Raw genomic sequence first — 20,294 nt, 5'->3', positions numbered from 1 at the left:
CCCTAAATCTAATATGGCACCACATGGTCCAGACCAGCCAGGAGAGAGGGAGGGGGGGGCTGGAGGAAGAGAGAGATAGAGAAACAGGAAGAGGGAGGGAGATGAAGAAATAGAAGAGAAAGCAAGGGGTGGAGAAGGTGGGGCCCCATCGACTGCTGTTCGCGTTCTCCACTTTAGCTTTGAGTGCTAATCAAATGACCGCACAGAGCTCCAGTTCAGAGCCGGCGTCTGTGAGCTGGGGGGCCTGGGGCCCTGTTCTCACAGAACAGGATCCTGTGGTAGGTGGAGGGGATCCAGTGATATCTAAATAGCACGCTAATAGGATGGAATTCCATCCGGCCTCACTCAGGGGCCCCTGACAGGAGAACTGAGCGGAATCTCAAGTGTGAGGAATGCCACTGCTGGGGTATAGAACAGAGCATGGACTAGTAGATGGTGTGTGTATCGGAACACCTTGGCTGACAGTAACTGTACATGCTGTGTGTGTGTGAGAGAGAGAGACACACAGAGAGAGAGAGACAGAGAGCGAGAGAGAGAGACAGAGAGAGAGAGAGACACAGAGAGAGAGAGAGAGAGAGAGAGAGAGAGAGAGAGAGAGAGAGAAACACAGAGAGAGAGAGACACACTGAGAGAGAGAGACAGAGAGAGACACAGAGAGCGAGAGAGAGACAGAGACACAGAGAGAGAGAGACAGAGAGAGACACAGAGAGAGAGAGAGACACAGAGAGAGAGAGACAGAGAGACAGAGAGAGAGAGAGAGAGAGAGAGAGAGAGAGAGAGAGAGAGAGAGTAAATCCGTGTGTGTGGTCCTATAGCCCCATGGAGTGACCATAAACACAGATCAATCCATCTCTGTGGGAGTTCTTGCTCCAGGCGTTTACTCATGCCTGTGTGCATGTTTTCGCTCGTGTGCGTGCGTGCATGTGTGTCTCCAAGGTGTGGGGAGACATGAACAACACAGCTGAGCGCCCAGGCGGCCATGTTTGTTCCATGAACCTTCGAAGAGAACAAAGGCCTTGTCCACCGCAGGTGCTTTTTCAACACACACGGACACACAGACTTGCATATATTTACATACACATGTGAAAACATATGCACACACTAGAACACTACCACTCTTAACAGTGTCAATTAGTGATTTTGGACATTCTATGAATATCAATTCTATTACGTCTACTTTGGAACTTGACAGCATATCTGCACATACAGTGCCCTCCAAAAGTATTGGAACAGTGAGGCGAATTCCTTTATTTTTGCTGTAGACTGAAAACATTTGGGCTTGACATCAAATAATGAACGTGAGACCAGAGATCAACGTTTCAGCTTTTATTTCCAGGTATTTACATCAGGATCTGATGCACAACTAAGAAAATATCACATTTTGTTTGAATCCACCCATTTGTCATGTGAGCAAAAGTATTGGAACAGATATACTTAAAACATATTTAAGTGAATAAGACTTAATATTTAGTTGCAAATCCTTTGCTTTCAATAACTGCAGCAAGTCTGTGACCCATTGACGTCACCAAACTTTTGCATTCTTCCTTTTTGATGCTTTCCCAGGCTTTCACTGCAGCCTCTTTCAGTTGTTGTTTGTTTTGTGGGGTTCCTCCCTTCAGTCTCCTCTTAAGCAGGTAAAATGCATGCTCTATAGGGTTTAAGTCTGGAGATTGACTTGGCCAGTCTAATACCTTCCATTTCTTGCCCCTGATGAACTCCTTTGTTGTTTTGGCAGTGTGTTTTGGGTCGTTATCTTGCTGCATGATGAAGGTTCTGCCAATCAGTTTGGTTGCATCTTTCCTTAAATTGGCAGACAAAATGTTTCTGTAGACTTCCGAGTTCATTTTGCTGCTGCCATCATGTGTTACATCCTCAATGAAGATTAATGAGCCCGTCCTAGAAGAAGCCATGCAAGCCCAAGCCATGACATTACCTCCACCGTGTTTCACAGATGAGCTTGTGTGTTGGGGATCATGAGCAGTTCCTTTCTTTCTCCAAACTTTAGCCTTTCCATCACTTTGGTAAAAGTTAATCTTTGTCTCATCAGTCCATAAAACTTTGTCCCAGAATTTTTGAGGTTCATCTCTGTACTTTTTGGCAAATTCCAGCCTGGCCTTCCTATTCTTCTTGCTAATGAGTGGTTTGCATCTTCTGGTGTAGCCCTTGTACTTTTGTTCATGAAGTCTTCTGCGAACAGTAGATAGTGATACCTTCACTCCTGCCATCTGGAGGTTGTTGCTGATCTCACTAACAGTTGTTTTAGGGTCTTTCTTTACAGCTCTCACAATGTTTCTGTCATCAACTGCTGATGTTTTCCTTGGTCTACCTGTTCGACGTCTGTTACTTAGTACACCAGTAGTTTTCTTCTTCTTCAGGACATTCCAAATGGTTGTACTGGCTATGGCCAATGTTTCTGCAATGGCTCTGATTGATTTTCCATCTTCTCTAAGACTCACAATTGCTTGTTTTTCACCCAAAGACAGCGCTCCGGTTTTCATGTTGTTTTCACCTCTGAATACAGTCTGCATAGTCAAAACCTATCTTACCCAATCTGAACCTGAGTGTAGACATTCAGTGGTATTTATTGATTGAATAATGTATGTAATAGGACACACCTGGGCAACAAAACACACCTGTCAGTCATATGTTCCAATACTTTTGCTCACGTGACAAATGGGTGGGTTCGAACAAAAAGGTGATATTTTCTAATTTGTGCATCAGATCCTGATGTAAATACCTGGAAATAAAAGCTGAAACGTTGATCTCTGGTTTCACGTTCATCGTTTGATGTCAAGCCCAAATGTTTTCAGTCTACAGCAAAAATAAAGGAATTGGCCTCACTGTTCCAATACTTTTGGAGGGCACTGTATATCAGAGGGAGAGAGAGAGAGAGAGAGAGAGAGAGAGAGAGAGAGAGAGAGAGAGAGAGAGAGAGTGTGACTGTGATGTGTGATCGAAGGTGTCATCCTTTGCTTGCTGTGGTGACATTTGACTGCAGGTCTGTTGGGGTGAAGCCGCCACTTAGTTTGCCGCACGATATGTCAGGAATGACTTACAATTTCAAAACTATCACTTACAAAATGGATTCTAATTGTGTTGGATTGGACTGTCAGGGCCCTGCTCATGTCTCTGGAAGGCTGGCAATTCTACTGCTAAGCATTAGTATGCCTGTCTGGCTGGCTAGCACACAGTACGAGACAGAGAGAGAGACACAGAGAGACAGAGAGAGACAGAGAGAGACAGAGAGAAACAGAAGGAGAGACAGAGAGAGAGAGATCAATAGAGATTGACGAAAACAGAAAAAGAGAGATATAGGTAAAGAAAGAGAAACTTAAAGGAGAAAGAGAGAGACAAGTGGACAGACAGAGTGAAAGAAAGAAACAGAATAAGAAATGAGAGAGAGAGAGAGCCTCGGCCAGAATGATTTGACTGCCTTTCTGTCTTTCACTAGCTAGAAAGCTCTGTAGTTAGTAAGCACAATAAGTTTCAAAACATGATCGTCCATCCCACCATATACTAAAGGGGAAGTCCTACATATAAACACCCTCATCTCTCCTGGGCTAGGCCAAAGCATGTATACAGAACACATCAAGCAGGGTTTGTTAGCTGAGGTGAGATTGAGCATGGATGGAGATGATCGTGTGTCATTAACACCTGCTGTTCCTAGAGGCCCACAGTATCATGGAATAGGAATCATTGAAAAGCCATTGTCTGTTCCACCAGGCTGGAGATTGTATTCGACCATGGGGGAAGTGTGCGTGTGCGAGTGTGTGTGTGTGTGTGTGTGTACCAGAATGGAGGGTGAGAGAGGCTGGAGGGTAGATCATATCTGACACCTGACACTGGCCCACAAGATTAAGAAGAATCACGAGGAGGAAATATAGGAACTTCGCTTTGATAGCGAAAAACAAAATGGAAGGACATTATGGAACAAAAGAACAAAGCAAAGCATGACCGTGTGTGTGTGTGTTGTGCATTTGTGCTTTAAAAAGGAAGCGTTGTTGTATTTTAGCCCACTCGTCTAAAACAGGAAATAGCTAACCTTCCCTTGCCCCTCCCAACTCATTTGGAAAGCCACCAGACTCACTACATTACACACGGGTACCAACACACGCACACACACACACACACACACACACACACACACACACACACACACACACACACACACACACACATACACACCCCATCCCCAGACTTACACTCATGATGCAAGCAGGCGTACAGACATGCTAGCTTTGCTGACTCCCTCAGTCAACCTACCACAAACACAGCCCCTCCGCTTCTCTCCCCTGCTCTCTCCGATGAATGTTACTCTCCTCCTACCCTTCCCCTGACACACACACACACACAGCGCTGCATGGCCCTAAGCTGACCTGCAGTGTGTACTGACGTCACCCACCAGACTAGGAGAGGCACCATTCCAGACACACATACACACTTGTGCGTGTCCACACACACACACACGCCGCCGACCAAAGGGGGGGGGGGAAGCTGCATTCCAGCGCCTCCGCCGCCGCGCACACACACACATGCACACACAAACACCACGCCTGCCTGCCGGTAGGAAGCATGGGGAGAGCTCAGCTGTAGTGTGGGGGAGGCTGAAGGGGGGTGGGGGTGGGGGGGAGAGAGAGGCGGGGAGGCTTGGCAGTGAGCCAGAGTTCCTCTGAGCTCAGCACTTCCCCTTTCAGCCTCGGCCAGCCGCCGTTTGCGTAACGCGGCCCTCCCGAGCACCGGACTTAACCCCTCGCTTCCTGGAGTCGCCCCCGTGGGGGGGGGCGGGGGAGAAGCTGTTTCACCACGGCGTCGACCATAGCCCCCGCCACCCCCCCCCCCAACCCATGCAGGACACTTGATGTGAGACAAAGAGAGAGAGAGATGGAGATATAAAGAGAGACAGAGAGAGACCGAGAGAGAGAGGGAGAAACGGAGAGGGAGGGAGAAAACCAGGAAATTAGGACGGAACCTATCGCCTCCTCTTCCCAACTAGTTAATTCACAGGATTCTGCCAGTGGGGATGACCGACGCAGCTTTTTCCCTTTATCACCCTCTCCTCAAATATTCACACAGCTCTCACCCACGCCCTCGGGTCCAGTTCCCCTCCCACCCAGGGAGTCTTTAGCCTGCTTTAGAAGATCATCTCTTCCAGAGGACAAAGTAGGCTGCACACACCAGTGCTGCAGCAGCAGAGATAACCCACCCACTGAATCCAATAGTAAATTAGCCCCCAAACTAGCTTCATCATCAACATCCCTCCTTACCAGCCACCTGGGGATCTCAGTCTCTCTGCCATTTAATTACTCTTAGACAAGGCATGGCCCTGGCACACCCACGGCCTCTGAGAACTGCCTGCCTTGTTGCATCTGCTGCATGGCACACACACACACACACTGACCTTCCAGAACAATCCCAGCTCTCGGTCTATGTAGGCCAACCTGTCCACCCTGCCCAGCACTGACCCACGGCTAACACATCCGCCACAGCGGTTTTTCCCCCCAAAACAGAGATGACAAGTGTCATTCCTCACACTAACCACAGCAGACGTTGGGCTGCGATGGGGGGGGGGGGGGGGGGGGGGGGGGAGAGAGGGGAGAAAGAGGGTGGGGGGTGGGGGGGGGAGAGAAGAGTATGGTGAGCTCACGTTTAATATCACTTGACACGCGTCATCCAGCATTGCCTGAACCGACGCTGAGCCCCCCGTGTCAAAGCTTCACTCACTCACTCACTCACTCACACACACGCGCGAAGAAAAAGCAAAGACAAACATCATGACTGCCCGCCGTGTCTAATCGACAGGATACTGAAGAGGGGCAGGGACAGGGTTTAGATGGATGAAAGGGATGATGAGAGAGAGGGGGGGGGAAGAGACAGAGAGATAGAGAGAGAAAGAGAGAGACAGAGAGAGAGAGACAGAGAGAGGATGCATGTGAGTGAGAGGGAGGCTGGAACACTTTCTGTAGTGGTTAGTCGATTCTCCTGCCTACAGGCAATTCCTGTAAATATTGACACTGATGTTAAGACCATTCTCTTAAGGCTCAGCTGTACAGAGTGGTAGCTTGATGCACTTCTGGCACAGTGAGGCATCTCTAATCACATCCCATAGCAAAGACCTGTGTCAGCAAACTGAGAAGAAGCCCGCTGCTTGACTTCAATGGGACATGGTTGGATGAGCCACAAGAAAAGAGAGCTTTCTGACCAGGTCCGGACGCTTCTCCAAGTCCTTTTGAGTTCCCACTGGAGAGACTGTTTCTGAAATTTTAGAAGAGGAATCCTATTTCGCAAAAATGGCTGGTAAAAGGATGTCATGATCCAGTGCTAACTTGAGAGAAACGTTGCCGCTACTGGCTAGAGAGAGTAGCCACAGAGACACAGGTTAGAGACTTGGTCCACTTTAAGGTTCGTGGGTTCACTTTAAGGTTCGTGTCTCCAATTCTAAGAGTTTAGCTTGTTAGCATGTTAGCTTCGTGATCCCAGACCTGTATCAATGGTTAATTTCTAGCCGGCATGATCCTATTGGATGATAAAGGGATCCTAGGTTATGATCGTTTATGGTTTGGACTGGAGCAAATATTAGAAGACGTGTAACCTCTTTCTAATCAAACAAATGCTCTGCTTCACTCAAAGCAATACATGTTTATGCAATAAGATCCTTACCATAAAGTCTCAATTTCAAAAAAGTCATCATCTCAATTTGATTAGGTGTGTGTGTGTCTGTGCTGAGCTAAGGAAGAGGAGAGGGGGGTAGAGAGACATAGGTACACCTCAGTGTCATGGTAACCATAATGGGGAACTTGAGGGTTGCGTGAATACCCCCTTCTGAAGGCAAGACTGCATCCATCCACAAATTAGGTCAATGAGATTTGCCCAAATTAGGTCAAAGGCAGTCAGGGGTACCATCCTGGACAGCCAGGGAGAGGAGGAGGGTGGGGAGAGGGGGTGAGAGTGCAGAAAAAGCTAGGTTGTATGTGTGTGTGTGTAGGGGGGGGGGGGTGTTGTAGAGGACGAGAAGTGTGTATAGAGGGAAAAGGACTGAGAGAAGCAAAGAGGAGGTGTGTACATTTCAAACTGGTAAAGATAGTATGGAAGAAAGAAAGAGATGGAGTCAGAGAGATAGAGAGAGAGTGGGGAGAGAGAGGGAGGGGGGTACGTAGAAGGTTGAGAGAGCCGAACCAAGTAGCTTACTACAGCTGAGCTCATCACATTCATTATACAGCTAATTACTGCTGTAGGCCAGTACACACACACACATGCACCAACACACACAACAAACACACCGATTTAGGTTTAGATTTACAAATGACTAAGACAAGACTATGTCACACACACACACACACACATAAACAGACTAAAACTTCACCTGGCTCCCTAAAGCATAACAAGTTTAAATGTTTCTGTTCGGCTTCAACATTCAGCCAGAACATGTTATTACCCCCTAAATAGATATCCGGGTGATCTATGTTTCCAGCTTTGTTTAGATCAAAATGCCTTTGAAAAGCAGTCAAATTCAGTTCCACTACTTTACAAGAGTAGAGTACCCCAGCTCCAGCATCCTATCTCAGTTGTCCACCCTCTTTCCTCCCTTCTCCTCCCCTCCCATCGTTTAGGCTGTTTGGTTGCTTTCTAATTTATCATCATCGACTCCTGTTTCCGTTTCTTCCCTTCTCCTCCAGAAGCGTATGTTGAAGAATCCATATCGGGCACGAGGTTGTTGCAAATAAACGGAGGGGAGAAGTCTTTTGAAGTCGACGTCGAAGTTGGATTCTCTTTCATCCTCTCTGACTGTCAGCGCTCGGTTTTGAACAACTCAAAAGACAAGCGTGACTCCAAAAAGAAACGCCATCGCTTTTTCTCCAAATACAACCCCCCCCCCCCCCCCCCCCATGTCGGGAAGCAGTCAGTCGGATGTGGTGTTAGCTGAGCAAATTAGCAAGCATTGTTTTGGAACACTGCTGCAGCAGCCCTGCCTGTGGTGAATTTGAAAAGTTCTGATCCTCATGGATGTCGAAAGGTCTGATCTGGCCCATCTTTCTGTGTGTGTGTGTGCGTGTGTGTGTCATGCTGTGGCTCTTTCAACTTACCATTGTCAGTGGACGACTACTGTGCTGGACTCACTACAATGGCTATCAGAGAGAGAGGGAGAGAGGGAGAGATAGAGAGAAAAGGAGAGCGAAACAACCTCAAACTCCGGCCCCTGGCCTGCAAAGGGACGTGGCGGTCTGTCCAATCACGCCGTGTCACCTTTCTCCCTCTCACTCTGGCACAGCGTGCACACAGCGAGTGTGTGTTGAGCGTCCCTGTATATGCATGCAAGAATGGCCGTCTCTACTAGTTACAGCCAGGGAGTAGAGAGGGTAACCAGCTCTTTATCCACCGCCCAAACCAGCCCGTTTATGGGCTCAGCTGGCTGCAGGGAGACTGCCAAGACCTAGTTCGAGTTGTTTTAGGCCAAGGTTCTGTCCAGTTACAACAGCCCAGACCAGTACTGGTGAGAACAACGCCAGCGGTATAGAGAGAGCCTGGGATGGAGCCAAGGCTCTGGACTAGGGCTAGGAGCCAGGCTGGAGGAGGCCACGGTACCAGGAGCCTGAACAGAGGGTACAGCCAGCCCCCGAGAGCCGGGGCTGGGGCAACGGCAGGGCCAGAGGAGGGTTCTTCACAGGGGCTCTGGGTTGGGGGGGGAGGGGAAGCTATGGTTGAGGGCCAGAGACAACCTTTCACTGGAGGGGCTGGAGGGTTGGAACTGGGGCTTGGACGGGGAGATGGGGCAGGCAAGGAGCAAGTATTCAGAGGCTTGGGGGCCCGAAAAGGGAGGGTAAAGAGGGGGGTGGATACTGGAAGAGGCTGTAGCAGGGCCAGGGGCCTAAACCTCCAGAGTTAGTTAGCTGTTTCCCTGGCCAACAGCTGGAGGGAAAGAGGGAGGGACTAGAATGAAATAGAGAGTTGGACAAGTGGGAAGCTTAAAGGGGAGGGAGGGGTAAAACGGGGGGGGGGGGGGGGGGGGGGGGGGAGGGATCCCAAGTGAGACAGTGGAAGAAGAGCGAAAATGGAGAGAAAGAGGGAGGAGAGAGAAAGGGGGGAGGGGGGGGGGGAGGGAGAAGAGAGGACCCGGGGAGGAGAGAAGGTGGTATTGGAGGTTTGGAAGCCGGACAGTGGAAAAGCCATTAGATTCCTGTGTGAGAAAAAGAGCAGCGAGAAGTGCAGCCAGACAGAGGGTGGTTAAGGCTCGCCGCGTCCGCGACGGCTCTTCCCTTTCGCTCTCAGTTTCCCCTCTTCATCCCTCTTTCCTGTCTCCGTCCCTCGTCCTTCTCCTCTCCTCAACGATCCATCACGGCAGTATTATTCTTCGCCTGCCCCCTTGACTGTGCAACAGTCATGCTATTCATTACAAACGACCTGCAGCCATGACCCTCAAAACGCAGTGAGCATCCAAACAGGTGTCCCTCGCAAGTAAGCGCACGGACGCACACACACACACACGAGAACATTGGACACGTAGAGCAGTGCAGAACTCCAAGTAAGGAAGAGGGGAAGGGGCAAGGGGGGAGAGGGAGGAGCGGAAAGAGGAGAAAGTGTTGAAAGTGCCTCCTACGTGCCTTGTTTCTATAAAAGTGGCAAAATGAGATTTGGAGTGGGAGAGTGAGGGTCGGGGGCTGCTATGGGCCAAGCATCCTCTGGTCGAGACGCACTTTACAGGCTATTAGATTCCATTCAAATCAGCCAGTTGACTGGGATAAAAGCATCTGTCTCTGCCTCAGTGTGACTCAGCAATTCTGCCCGCCGCAGGTGGACGTTGTCGTAACGACACGCTGCATAGCAATGAGGGATTTCAACTGCACGCATGCATCTCACACTTTGACTCCCTTTTCTTCTCCATCGTTCCGGCCTTTTCTCCTCTACTAACACTTTGAATTCCTCATGTTCTTCGGTACAATCTCTTCGTTCCTTCGCTTCCCCTAATGATTCTATTTTGGGTTCGACTCCTCCTTTGCTAGCTCTCCTTCAACCCTCAGTCTATCACTCTGTCATCCTCTACCTGTTTCTTCAATCTGTCACCGCCCTCCGTTTCCATCTCTTACTGTGTGGGTAAACGGGTAGACCATTCTCCTCTCCTCCCTCTCCAGCCCCCTATTCCAACCCCTATGTGTGGGTTTATTCCCTCTCCTCCTCCTCTCCTCCCTCTCCTCCTCCTCTCCTCCTCCTCTCCTCCCCAGATGTGAGTCTTCTCTCTTTTTCATTCCTTCCTTTCCTCATCTCCTCATCCCCTCCTCCCTCCTTCCATCGGTGCCTTTCTCCTCCCTTCTCCATCCCCCTCTCGTCCCCTCGCGGTGGGCTGATGGCGAGGGTAGAAGGTGTGGAATATAGATCAGGGGGAGATGGATGGAGCACCAGGAGCCATAGCCAGTCCCACAGGTCCCAGACCAGAGATTAACTAAATATTAGCTGACAGAAACAGAGCGAGACACACAGCTGCTGCCTGCCTGCCTGCCTGCAGGACAATGGAGACTGCTTTTATCCTCTACTCACTGGAGAAGACACACACAGACATAGACACACATACACACTGGATATACATTTATTATGCATACGGTATCAAATGTGAATCCTGTGTTTACTGTATATCTATTATAGAATGCTAATAAAATAGGAATTATACTATATAAATACAAACATAAATATACATGTGTAGATGCTAGTACGCAGATACACAAGCATACAAAGCACACAGCAGATCAGGGGCAACCTAGGAAAACCAGTCCACTAATCACATTCTCTCCTCCCCCCCTCTGCCAGCTAGGATGGAGGGAGGAAAAAAGGAATAAATCTTTATTAGAAGATGTGTCCCTGCTCTATCGATCCGTCCACTCCCTCACTCCGCCTCCTTCCCTTCTCTCCCTTTCCTCTTCTTCTTTTGTTATTTTAGGCGTGTGTCAGCCATCCACTCCAATAGAGTCGGACTGTACATCAGAGAGAGTATGCTATTACCCATGTCTCCCTGGGCCACTGGCTGTCGCTGGGAGGATGGTGTGTGTGTGTGTGTGTGTGTGTGCACACATGTGTGTGCATAAGTGAACCTTGCCACCTGGGGAAGAGGGTAGAAAAGGGAGGGACTTCAGAAGGGGGAGGGAACATCACTACACTATAGAAACCCACTTCCTAGAACAGACCCAACCATTTTAACACCCAGGTTTCTGTAGCACCATATCCTTATGTTAGCAGCCTGATATTTACGGTAGATCACTAAACTGGCCTACATTCTAGTGGTGCACATCTAAATGTAATTCCAGCAATCTCTGTGTGTACCTTGATTATCTTGAGAACTGGATATTGTTTGAAGTAGAAAATCGCTTAGGACCCAAGGACGTGCAGTGTCGTGTGTGAAGTGGTTTGGATGAGCAGTTTGTAAATACATTGAATATACAAACGTGTGTTTTGAGCTGCACTAAGCAATCACAACGGGCACTGCACTTTCGTTCGCTGCCAACTGGCGCCCCAGCACGCTGGAAAGGTACTTTAAAAAAAAATGTGTTTGGCTTGATGCGTGTAAATTCCAGTGGAAACTCAAGTTTGGGTAGGGAATCTGTGTGTGTGGCTCCATTATCTCACCACCTGGGCACTGCTGAGGAGGGGCAGGTGCATGGCTCAGGCACCAATGTGCAGTGTTGACTGTTCGCAACAAGTAGCCTAATATAAATGTATAAATCGACAAATGTACATAAATATATATAGGCTACCGTTCGACCCACAGGCACTGCAACTAGCATTAGTTGAGGACATAGCAGCAAGACTCAGAAACTAGCCACTGCATACATGGATTTCCCATGAAAACAGCATAGGCTACCGAGCTATTAAATCTGGCTTTCAGCAGTTAATGTTAGCTTGCGACTGTTGTCACATGACTAACGGGTTGTATAGTCAGCTAACTGTAGTAGTTGCTAACTGACTGTTATTACGCTCATTGTTACTTGGTTAAAAATTGGGAAACGTACTAGAGGATCACACATTCGGTCTGTTTAACTACAACAAGCTAGACCACGAATACCGAGCTGTTCCCTGTAAGTCCAGTTAATTTCTGTTCATTTTGTTCTGTTCAATCTGTTCTATTGGTCGTACATCTATCTGGAGCACACTATGAGAGAGCGCAGTTCTAAAAGTGGAAACAGAGCAGTGGTGTGGAGCATCAGGTCTAGCTCACAGGGACTTCCTGTGGGACGGCTGCAGACAGAGGAAGTAGCAGGGAAACATGCTGTATCCAGATAGGCGAGAGTAAATAAGATATGGGTTTCTATTGCTCTGCTTGGGAGGGAAGTGGGAACATTGAGAAAGGACAAGAGAGGGAGTGGAGAGAGAAAGCTAGAGAGAGAGTGTGAGAGCAGAAAAAGAGAGATAGGGAGGCAGTTGGGGAGGGGGGGGGTGGAAGAGAAAGAGAGCGCAAAGAGGAGAGCAGCTAGGATAAAGAAGCTCTTCTGTGGAGAACCCTTCAGAGGGGCCAAACTAAATTCCACTGCATGCTAAAAGCTCTACTCCTCTCCTTCTCGTTGTCCTCCGCCTCCCCCTCTCCGCCCCCCGTCTCTCATGCCTGGAGAGCCATCCAAGCTCCACTCGCCTGCCTCTCCACACTAAGGTGAGTGCATGTCTCACATGCCAGTGCACAACCATGGCATTCTCTCTGCAGGCAGGCCGGCCCATAGGCACCCCGCATACTCAAGGACCTCGACATACCAACACACCCTACCCCCCCCCTAGCAAGAAAAGGATGGGCCATTCGTTCCAACGCAATGTCTTCTCACAGCCGCAGATCGGATGCTCTTATAGATTAGATCGGATTGCATGACTACCTGGGCATCTGGAAAACGACGGGTATTTCATCTTATCTTCACTCATCGCTGAAATGACAGGGTTCTGACTCCAAAACGTCTCTCTGTCTTTCTCCCAGATACACACAGGTGAACCAATGGCTTGCTGGCTCATTGGACAACTGAAGGGTGGATGTGATTCAGTTGTCGGTTCATAGCAATGACCAGGCCGAAGACAGTATTTATACTGTATGTGTATAACCTTCGGCCCATAGGAAATCCATGGGGTGCTAAATTACCAAGTTAGACTTAGACCACCTTTGAGGTAGGGGGCTTCAGTAATAAATAACACATCTAGGCTATACAAGTGTGTCGTATTTGTATTGTTATTCTAAAGCACCAATCCCCATGGCCGTCAGACAAGATTGTGTGTGTACCTGTCGATGTGCATGTGCATTCCGTGGAAACTAAATATGTTCACACTGATTGACAGGAATGCCATGCACCCTCTTATTATTAGCATGCCTCGACTGTACACACACGCACACAGGAACAGTTGAAATGACTATGAACTGTGACCAGACCGGTCGTGGATGAGCCGAGAGCAAGAAGGTACCCACCTGAGGGACCCTGTTTGACAGTGGGATGATAGGGAAGTTTGCTCTCAGTCACAAGCAACCGTGAGCACCGAGCAGGTACCCTTCAACAGTCCACACACACACACAAACACACACACACACGGCCTTTGGGGTTTTTTCAAAACTCTGAAGCTTCTGTGTGTGTAAAGGAAGAGACAGCTGTTGACCATGGAACACAGTGAGGCTCTGTGCTGTGGTAATAACGAAAGCATGTGTGTCACACACAAGCACACACACGCACATCCGAGCAAACACACACACTAACACACACACACACACACACTTGGATCCCCTTCCTCCCACAGTCAGCAGTGGCCTGGGCTCCATAGTGCTTATTTCAGCAGCTCATTGGCGCAAAGAGAAATTCATTAAAGAGAAAGAGGGGAGGAGGGTGAGCTGAGTGTGGCATTCCCTGGTGTTATTATGGCCAAATCGAAGAATGAGGACGCTGCTAATAAAAGTCATGATATGAAACTGGAAAAAAAATTATACTTTTAATGGTGCCTTGTCATGGGTGGATTTAGTATGATGGCCTGTGCCCCACCCCCCCACCCCCCAATCCTCCATCTTTCCCTCCCCCGTTTTCGGGGTTGGAGTTTGTAGAGAGGAGTGGAAAAGGAAAGAAAGAATCTAGGAGGAGAGCCACAATGAATGTGAAGCCCACACTGTGAAGCCCATTGTCTCTAAGTAAGGGACTGGGACAAACACAGAGCAAAACACTTGCGCACACCCACACACATACAACACACACACACACACACCCACACACATACAACACACACACACACACAAAGATAATGTGTTTCCATTACAAAGCAGCTGAATACCATCCTATCTTACATCCACTCAACTGTCTAAAGAGTGGATGGCATAGGCTTTGAACACACACACACACACACACTCACATTATCCCTAAACACATTCTCTGCGCTTGGATAAGGTGCCCCGCTCTTCTCCCTGTTGGAAAGTCAGCTGTTTACACTAGCTCGGGCTCAGCCATGTTTCCATGACGATGAGATCCCAGGGTCAGTCACGTGGTGCAGGACTCCAGCTCCTGATAGGAGAGGTTGCTCTGAGATAGCAATCCAGGATCAGCCTCCCTCCTTCTCCTCTGCTTGACCCGGGCCACCAGGGGACCATCTCAGATCTCCTCTCAGAGTCCGTGCCTGTGCTTGTCCAGCTCCATAAGGACTTGTCTCGAGTCTCTATTCTATCAGCTAACCACTTAACCAGGTTACTGGGCCAAGGCAAAAATAACAAACGCTACTTTTTCCCTACAGCACAAGGACAGAAAGGTCTGAACTATCATCAAATGGACTGGTTGTATCCGACATTGGTACAAAGAATGTTCTCATAAAGATGGCTGAGATCTTTTACTAGCTGGAAGAAACAGACTGAAATGCGGAATACATTTTTGCTTTAAAAGACACTGGGTTCAGATATAGGAATGAAGAAGCTCAGCTAACATGAGACCTAAACTAAAACAGAGAAACAGAAAGTGGCCGACTCTAAATTAGTTCAACCCACTGAAAGCAAACTCAGTCACCAAGAGCCTCAAAGACAACATGCTCATGCAAGATTTAAGTTCCAGATCTTACATTCTGCACTTCTGTGGACAAAATGCTTGAAATGTCAAAGTAGGCCCCTGAAAGGCCCAGTGAATTCTTAAGGTGGCTTTTGTTAACGCTTGGAAGCACGGAAACCGTGTGTGTGTGTGTGTGCATATGGTGAACATTATCATAAAGACATGCCCCTACGTCACGTTGGGTCTAAAGTCACAGAGACGTTCCCTCACACAAAGGCAACTTTTCTGATCTCGCTTGAGCACCTACAGACACACACCTTTACCCTGTTGGAATGAGCGGAAGAGGTCACTCGGTCGTTTTATCCCCTGCTAATGAGGCAATCCCCCCCTCCCTCCCTCTCATTCTCTCTCTCCCTAACTCCCTCCCTCTTGGTGATTTGCCCCTTGCTGTGCTTGTGACAGAGGGCCCGACATTCAGCTCAGGCCTGCTAATATATAACGGTGATTTAGAGGAGACGTAAAGAGGTAAAGTGGGATGAAATGCAATCTGGCACAGGCACTTACACACTCATCACTAGCTGGTCTTAAAGACTTTGAGACTCGCACTGTGAGACTTTAGCGGCCACGCAAAAACACACGTCACCAAAATAGGAGGACCAAATGAAATTGACATTCACACTCTAACGGGTGCAACGCCCACATACATTCACTGGTATTTTGGGCAGGGCAAAATAGGGGCTAGCCTATCAGCTAAGCCCATGGAAAACCCACCGGAATAGGCCTCCGGTTCTGCATTCTACATTCTCCCCGAGACAGAGTGTCACAGACCCATTACACTCTCCCCCTCATCTCCCACACACCCTCCACAGCGATATAAGCACAAAGCCACAACCCCTCATTTAAAGGCTAGGCTAACATTGGTTAGCATGGATGCTAGCTTTAGCCAGGCAAGGATAAAGCTAATCACGTCAGAGGGAGTGACATATGCCAGGCGTCAGTGTAACCCTCCTGGGGGTTGCAGGGTTATAGTAACAGGATCAGGAATAGGGGTAAGCCCCAGGCACTGTGCCTCATGGGCAGGTGGGGGGGGGGGTGAAGGGTCGTAGAAAGAAAGAACGAGGGGTAAGGACCTGATATCGGAGACAGACAAGGAGAGAGGGACATACACCTGACCCAGATGAGAAGTGCGGGCGGCAGTGACAGGGGAGTTATGTTCGGGATATGTTCATCCATGTCCCAATGCCATCCCTCCCTGGTTGGTGAGATCCAGAGTTGTCATAGAAACTGCACATACTGGGTCCAGTGTTCACAACTATTTTAGCTCCATTTAATGAAGCATTCAGTGTTGATATGGCGAGGAATACAATTTGGGAAAACACAGCGCTTAAGGACACAAGAGCATAGACTACTGCAAAGCCTAACTAATGGGTCAGTGTATTTGTAAAAATGAATGTGTAACTGTAATGGTGTGCCTTATCAGTAATTGTTTAAAGAGCTTAGTGCTGTAGTTATCTTCTCGATATTTTCCTTGTGTTTGAATATCTGGAGCCACAGCATTCCAAGAGCTGAACACTTGGGAGATAGACAGATCCATCCCTCCATTTCTTCCCCTCTTCTTCTTCCATCCCGCTCTCTTTCAATCATTGTCTATTCCCCTCTCCTTATCTCTCTTCCTACCCATCACCCCATCTCCCCCATTCTCTCACACAGTAACACCCCCTCTCCGCTAGCTCAATCCCTTAGTCCCAACATTGATGTATGAAGGGGGAAAAAAAAGGGAGTGTGATTAATGTCTTTCAGAAAAAGATAAATAATCACGGGAGACTGGGGGGCTGGTAGTTGGCCTTAGGGGAGTAAATATGGAGACTTTTATAGCTGCTTGGGGAGAGAGGGAGACAGGGAGAGAGGGGGGAGGAGAGGTACGGCGGCAGATCCATTCAAGTATATTAGCTTCTCCCCATACACAATAACCTCTGGCTCAGCTAGTCCTCCACTGTCTTTCATCATCGACACACAATGGCATTCCACAGACAGCTCATGCACATGCATCACACGCAAGCATACACGTTATGCACACGCGCCGCGAGAGCTCCTGTGCCAGCACACGCACGCACGCACACACACACACACAGGGGCCCACAGACACAATTTAAGGTCAGACCCTCCTGTGTTTGATGGGCCAATACATGTGGCTGGTGATGTGGTTGACAGCCCTCTCCCATGTCGCCCTGCTTTTAAGCCCTCCCCCAGAGGCTGCCTGTCCCCTGGAGAAGATTGCATCTTTTATTTATCGCTCTTTTCCTTAGCTGGGTTTCCCTGCAAAAAATTCGGAGGCGAAAATTGCAATCAGCACAACAGGCTTTCCTCCCGCTGTGTGCTTGCCTGTCATTCTCTCCTTCTGCGAACATGCAAGGATGTGACAAACAACACGCACACACACATTCTCTCTCCGTTACACACACCCCCTTTCTGCGCTTCCTCTCCCCATCTCTCTCTCTCTCTCTTGCTTGCTCTCTCTCTCACACACAAACACACAAGTCCCTCATTGGTACTGCCGGACAAAATCAGAGATAGCATTCATATTCGGCAGACCCTTTAAATCTTTGCCTTGCTGAAACAAATAAGCCTAATGCCGAGGAATCTGGTAAACAGGCCAGATAGGAGCTGGTCTGGGGCTCCCATTGTGCACCACAACACATTCTCCGAGCCAACAAGAGCTGAAGCTCAACACAGAGATTCTTCAGAGGCAGAGAGGGGAGGAAGGGAGGGAGGAGAAAGATCATGCATAAAATCATGTTTGCAGATTGCATTAGAATTCAGATGAACTGGAGAGGGTAATGGGATTAAAATCCTGAACCGTTTCCAAGGGCGGGGAGCAGGAGTGACAGCTGAGGCTATTGCACTGACGAATGCAGTGAAATATTGTGGCTCTGGCAGAGGGAAGTAGGGGGGTTGTTTTCTACAAGCCTAGCCTCTCTCTCTCCGACATATTCCCATTCGGAATGCAGCACATGATTGTGTGTTGGCAGCCCAACCTACCGCCGCTTGGGCAATTTCATCTAGTCTCAGTTTAGAAAAATATCAGAGAACGCAGCAGAGCAAAGGAATTAAATCTCACAAAGGTGTTTGGCACACAAATAGAAGCACTGTGTCTTTAAATCGCCGTCCCTCCCACCCTTTCTAAATATCTGCTATTTAGCCAGCGGTGAAAAGATATAGGGGGCTTTTGTCTCGTTACCCGTTGGTGGGGGACAGAAAGCTGGAAAGACAAAAAAAATAGGAACAAAGTGCCAAGCTGTCAATTTGGGTGGCTAGGGGCGATTTAACCGTTCCCTGGAAATTAGATATTCCCAAAAGTGATTGAAAGGAGGAAGGCTTCACACGCACGCAAACAAAGCTGCTCTTGGTCCCTGCAGAAATGCAAAAGATGTGGACAGGATCTGCTTATTCTCAATATGACCAAAATTCCCCGTAGCATGGCTGCTGACACAAGCTAGCCTACTCACCGACTTGCAAAACGTTGTCCACCCAGCCACCCTCCAGGAGAGTGACACCCCGTAGGAAAGGCAGCTGGGTCTCGTCATTGTTGTCCCCGCTAGTCCCACTCTCCTCTCCCCCCGCGTTGAAAGAGGAATACATGCAGATCTCCTTTTCGCTTCTCGGGAACGACCAGTACACGATCCTTCGCTGGACGGGTTCTGGAATCCTTTCGAATCGTTCCTCAACCCTCTGGAAGGGCCACTTCTCCGCGACTCTACGCGCCGCGATGTCTAGTAGCGATTCGGGGTTATGAGTCTTTCCCGACCCACCTGGAGCGGACCCCGGACCGCCGCACAGAACTCCTCCAGCCCTCTGCCCCTGCCTGCATGCCGGATTGTAGCCTGGCCGGCAGCAGAGCCGCTTGGCCGGGGGCTGCTGGACTCGCTCCGCCATGATCGCACCGCTTTAACTCGCAGCGCAGTTCCTCTCCGATCATATAAACGGGATAAGGAAGAGAAAAGGACACTCTCCAGCCGATTGTTTACCGTAGATGGAGAGACAAGCCTTATTTGGAATAGTGGGAGGAGCCTCCAAGTTCCGTGAAGTCCTTTGTGTTGTCAAATTAACCGAGATGGGTGGGACTTTGGACTGATGCCAGCGCACGAGTGGCACTAAAAAGGAAACTGGAGGCGGAATTCCCGAACGTCGGCAAATCCTTTGTGAAGCCATTCGGGAGCGAGAGGGCGGGCTTAAGCGAACGCAGTCTTTGAAGTTTGGTTCTGTTTGAGTTTGAGGGCGGGGTCTAATCCATGGGCGGTCTCCTAGTTTCCCACAGGGGCAAAAGGGGCAAGAGAGTTGAAATGTAGACGTATTTTCAGACAGTCTTCAATAACCGCAGGCTCTCCTCCTCTCAACAACATCACGAGGGTTGTGTTTCCTGTAGTCCAAGGGGCTCCAAGCTCAACTGTCATAGAGGGAAAGGGCGTGGGAGGAAGACCGTAGGCTGTGTTTTTATCCATTAACCAATAACCAGATTCTGATCTTTCTCAAACGCACAATCAAATTAAGGGACGAAAAAATAATGACAGCAGAAAATAGATCTTTAATCTGAAATAAAATGACTTATATACCATTGGCCTCTTCTGCATGTGTTTCAGGCTGACCTCCCCTCGTATCCCCTGAGTGCATAGCGGTGGCCTTTGAACTGCTCTGAAAGTGATCCATGCCTTATGGACGGAACAGATGTGAGCTAACCTGATTTAGTTTCAATACTTCGCCACAGGAAGTTCAGAAAGTCAGCAGGTCCTTTGTTATGATCTTTTCTATTCTTTCTCGTCGACAAAATTCATAATTTGATGCATACTAGCCTACATATTGGAATGATTTCTTTCTCAACATAACCGCACATACATTATATATAGTGCCTGTAAGCCTTGAGATATGTGATTTTATTCCGTTCAATATCTCTGATTATTGAATGTCACGTATGATCTCAGTGATTAAACCTTACTACACGGGCAGGACTACAACTCCCATCTTCCCACGATAGCACATACGTCATTACAAGTGGCGAGTTGCGGCAACATTTCCTGGTGCTCAAGTGCTGCTGGAGTACCAGATCAGCCTTTTTCCAAAATACAAGTCTCTGTTAGGTGAGTGTGTACACTTTTATTATACTGGTCTGTCATTAGACAACAAGTACTCTTGTCTATGTACAACGTTGGCTGTATCTGGTACTTAGTTCTGTAGCCGACTTTTGCCAGAAGACAGTTTACGTTAGCTAGCTAGCTGTAGCTTGCTCGTTACACAGAAGTTGGGCCAGTCCTAAAAATCATTGTTGCGTCTGACAGTGGG

The 20,294-nt window shown here is 48.6% G+C and overlaps 1 protein-coding gene across 1 annotated transcript in view; it reads right to left on the bottom strand.

Annotated features, from left to right (window-relative positions):
* The window catches only part of zswim6 (zinc finger, SWIM-type containing 6), a 36,300-nt gene extending 16,750 nt beyond the window's left edge, over positions 1-19,550 (bottom strand). The window contains exon 1 of the mRNA XM_047048656.1: positions 18,467-19,550. Coding sequence (XP_046904612.1) covers positions 18,467-18,893 — 427 coding nt within the window. The 5' untranslated portion in view covers positions 18,894-19,550. The remainder of the gene's footprint in view (positions 1-18,466) is intronic.
* Positions 19,551-20,294: the final 744 nt, after the last annotated feature.

This window comes from Hypomesus transpacificus, chromosome 24, assembly GCF_021917145.1.
Source record: "Hypomesus transpacificus isolate Combined female chromosome 24, fHypTra1, whole genome shotgun sequence".
Lineage (NCBI taxonomy): Eukaryota > Metazoa > Chordata > Actinopteri > Osmeriformes > Osmeridae > Hypomesus > Hypomesus transpacificus.
This window is presented reverse-complemented; position numbering and strand designations above follow the sequence as displayed.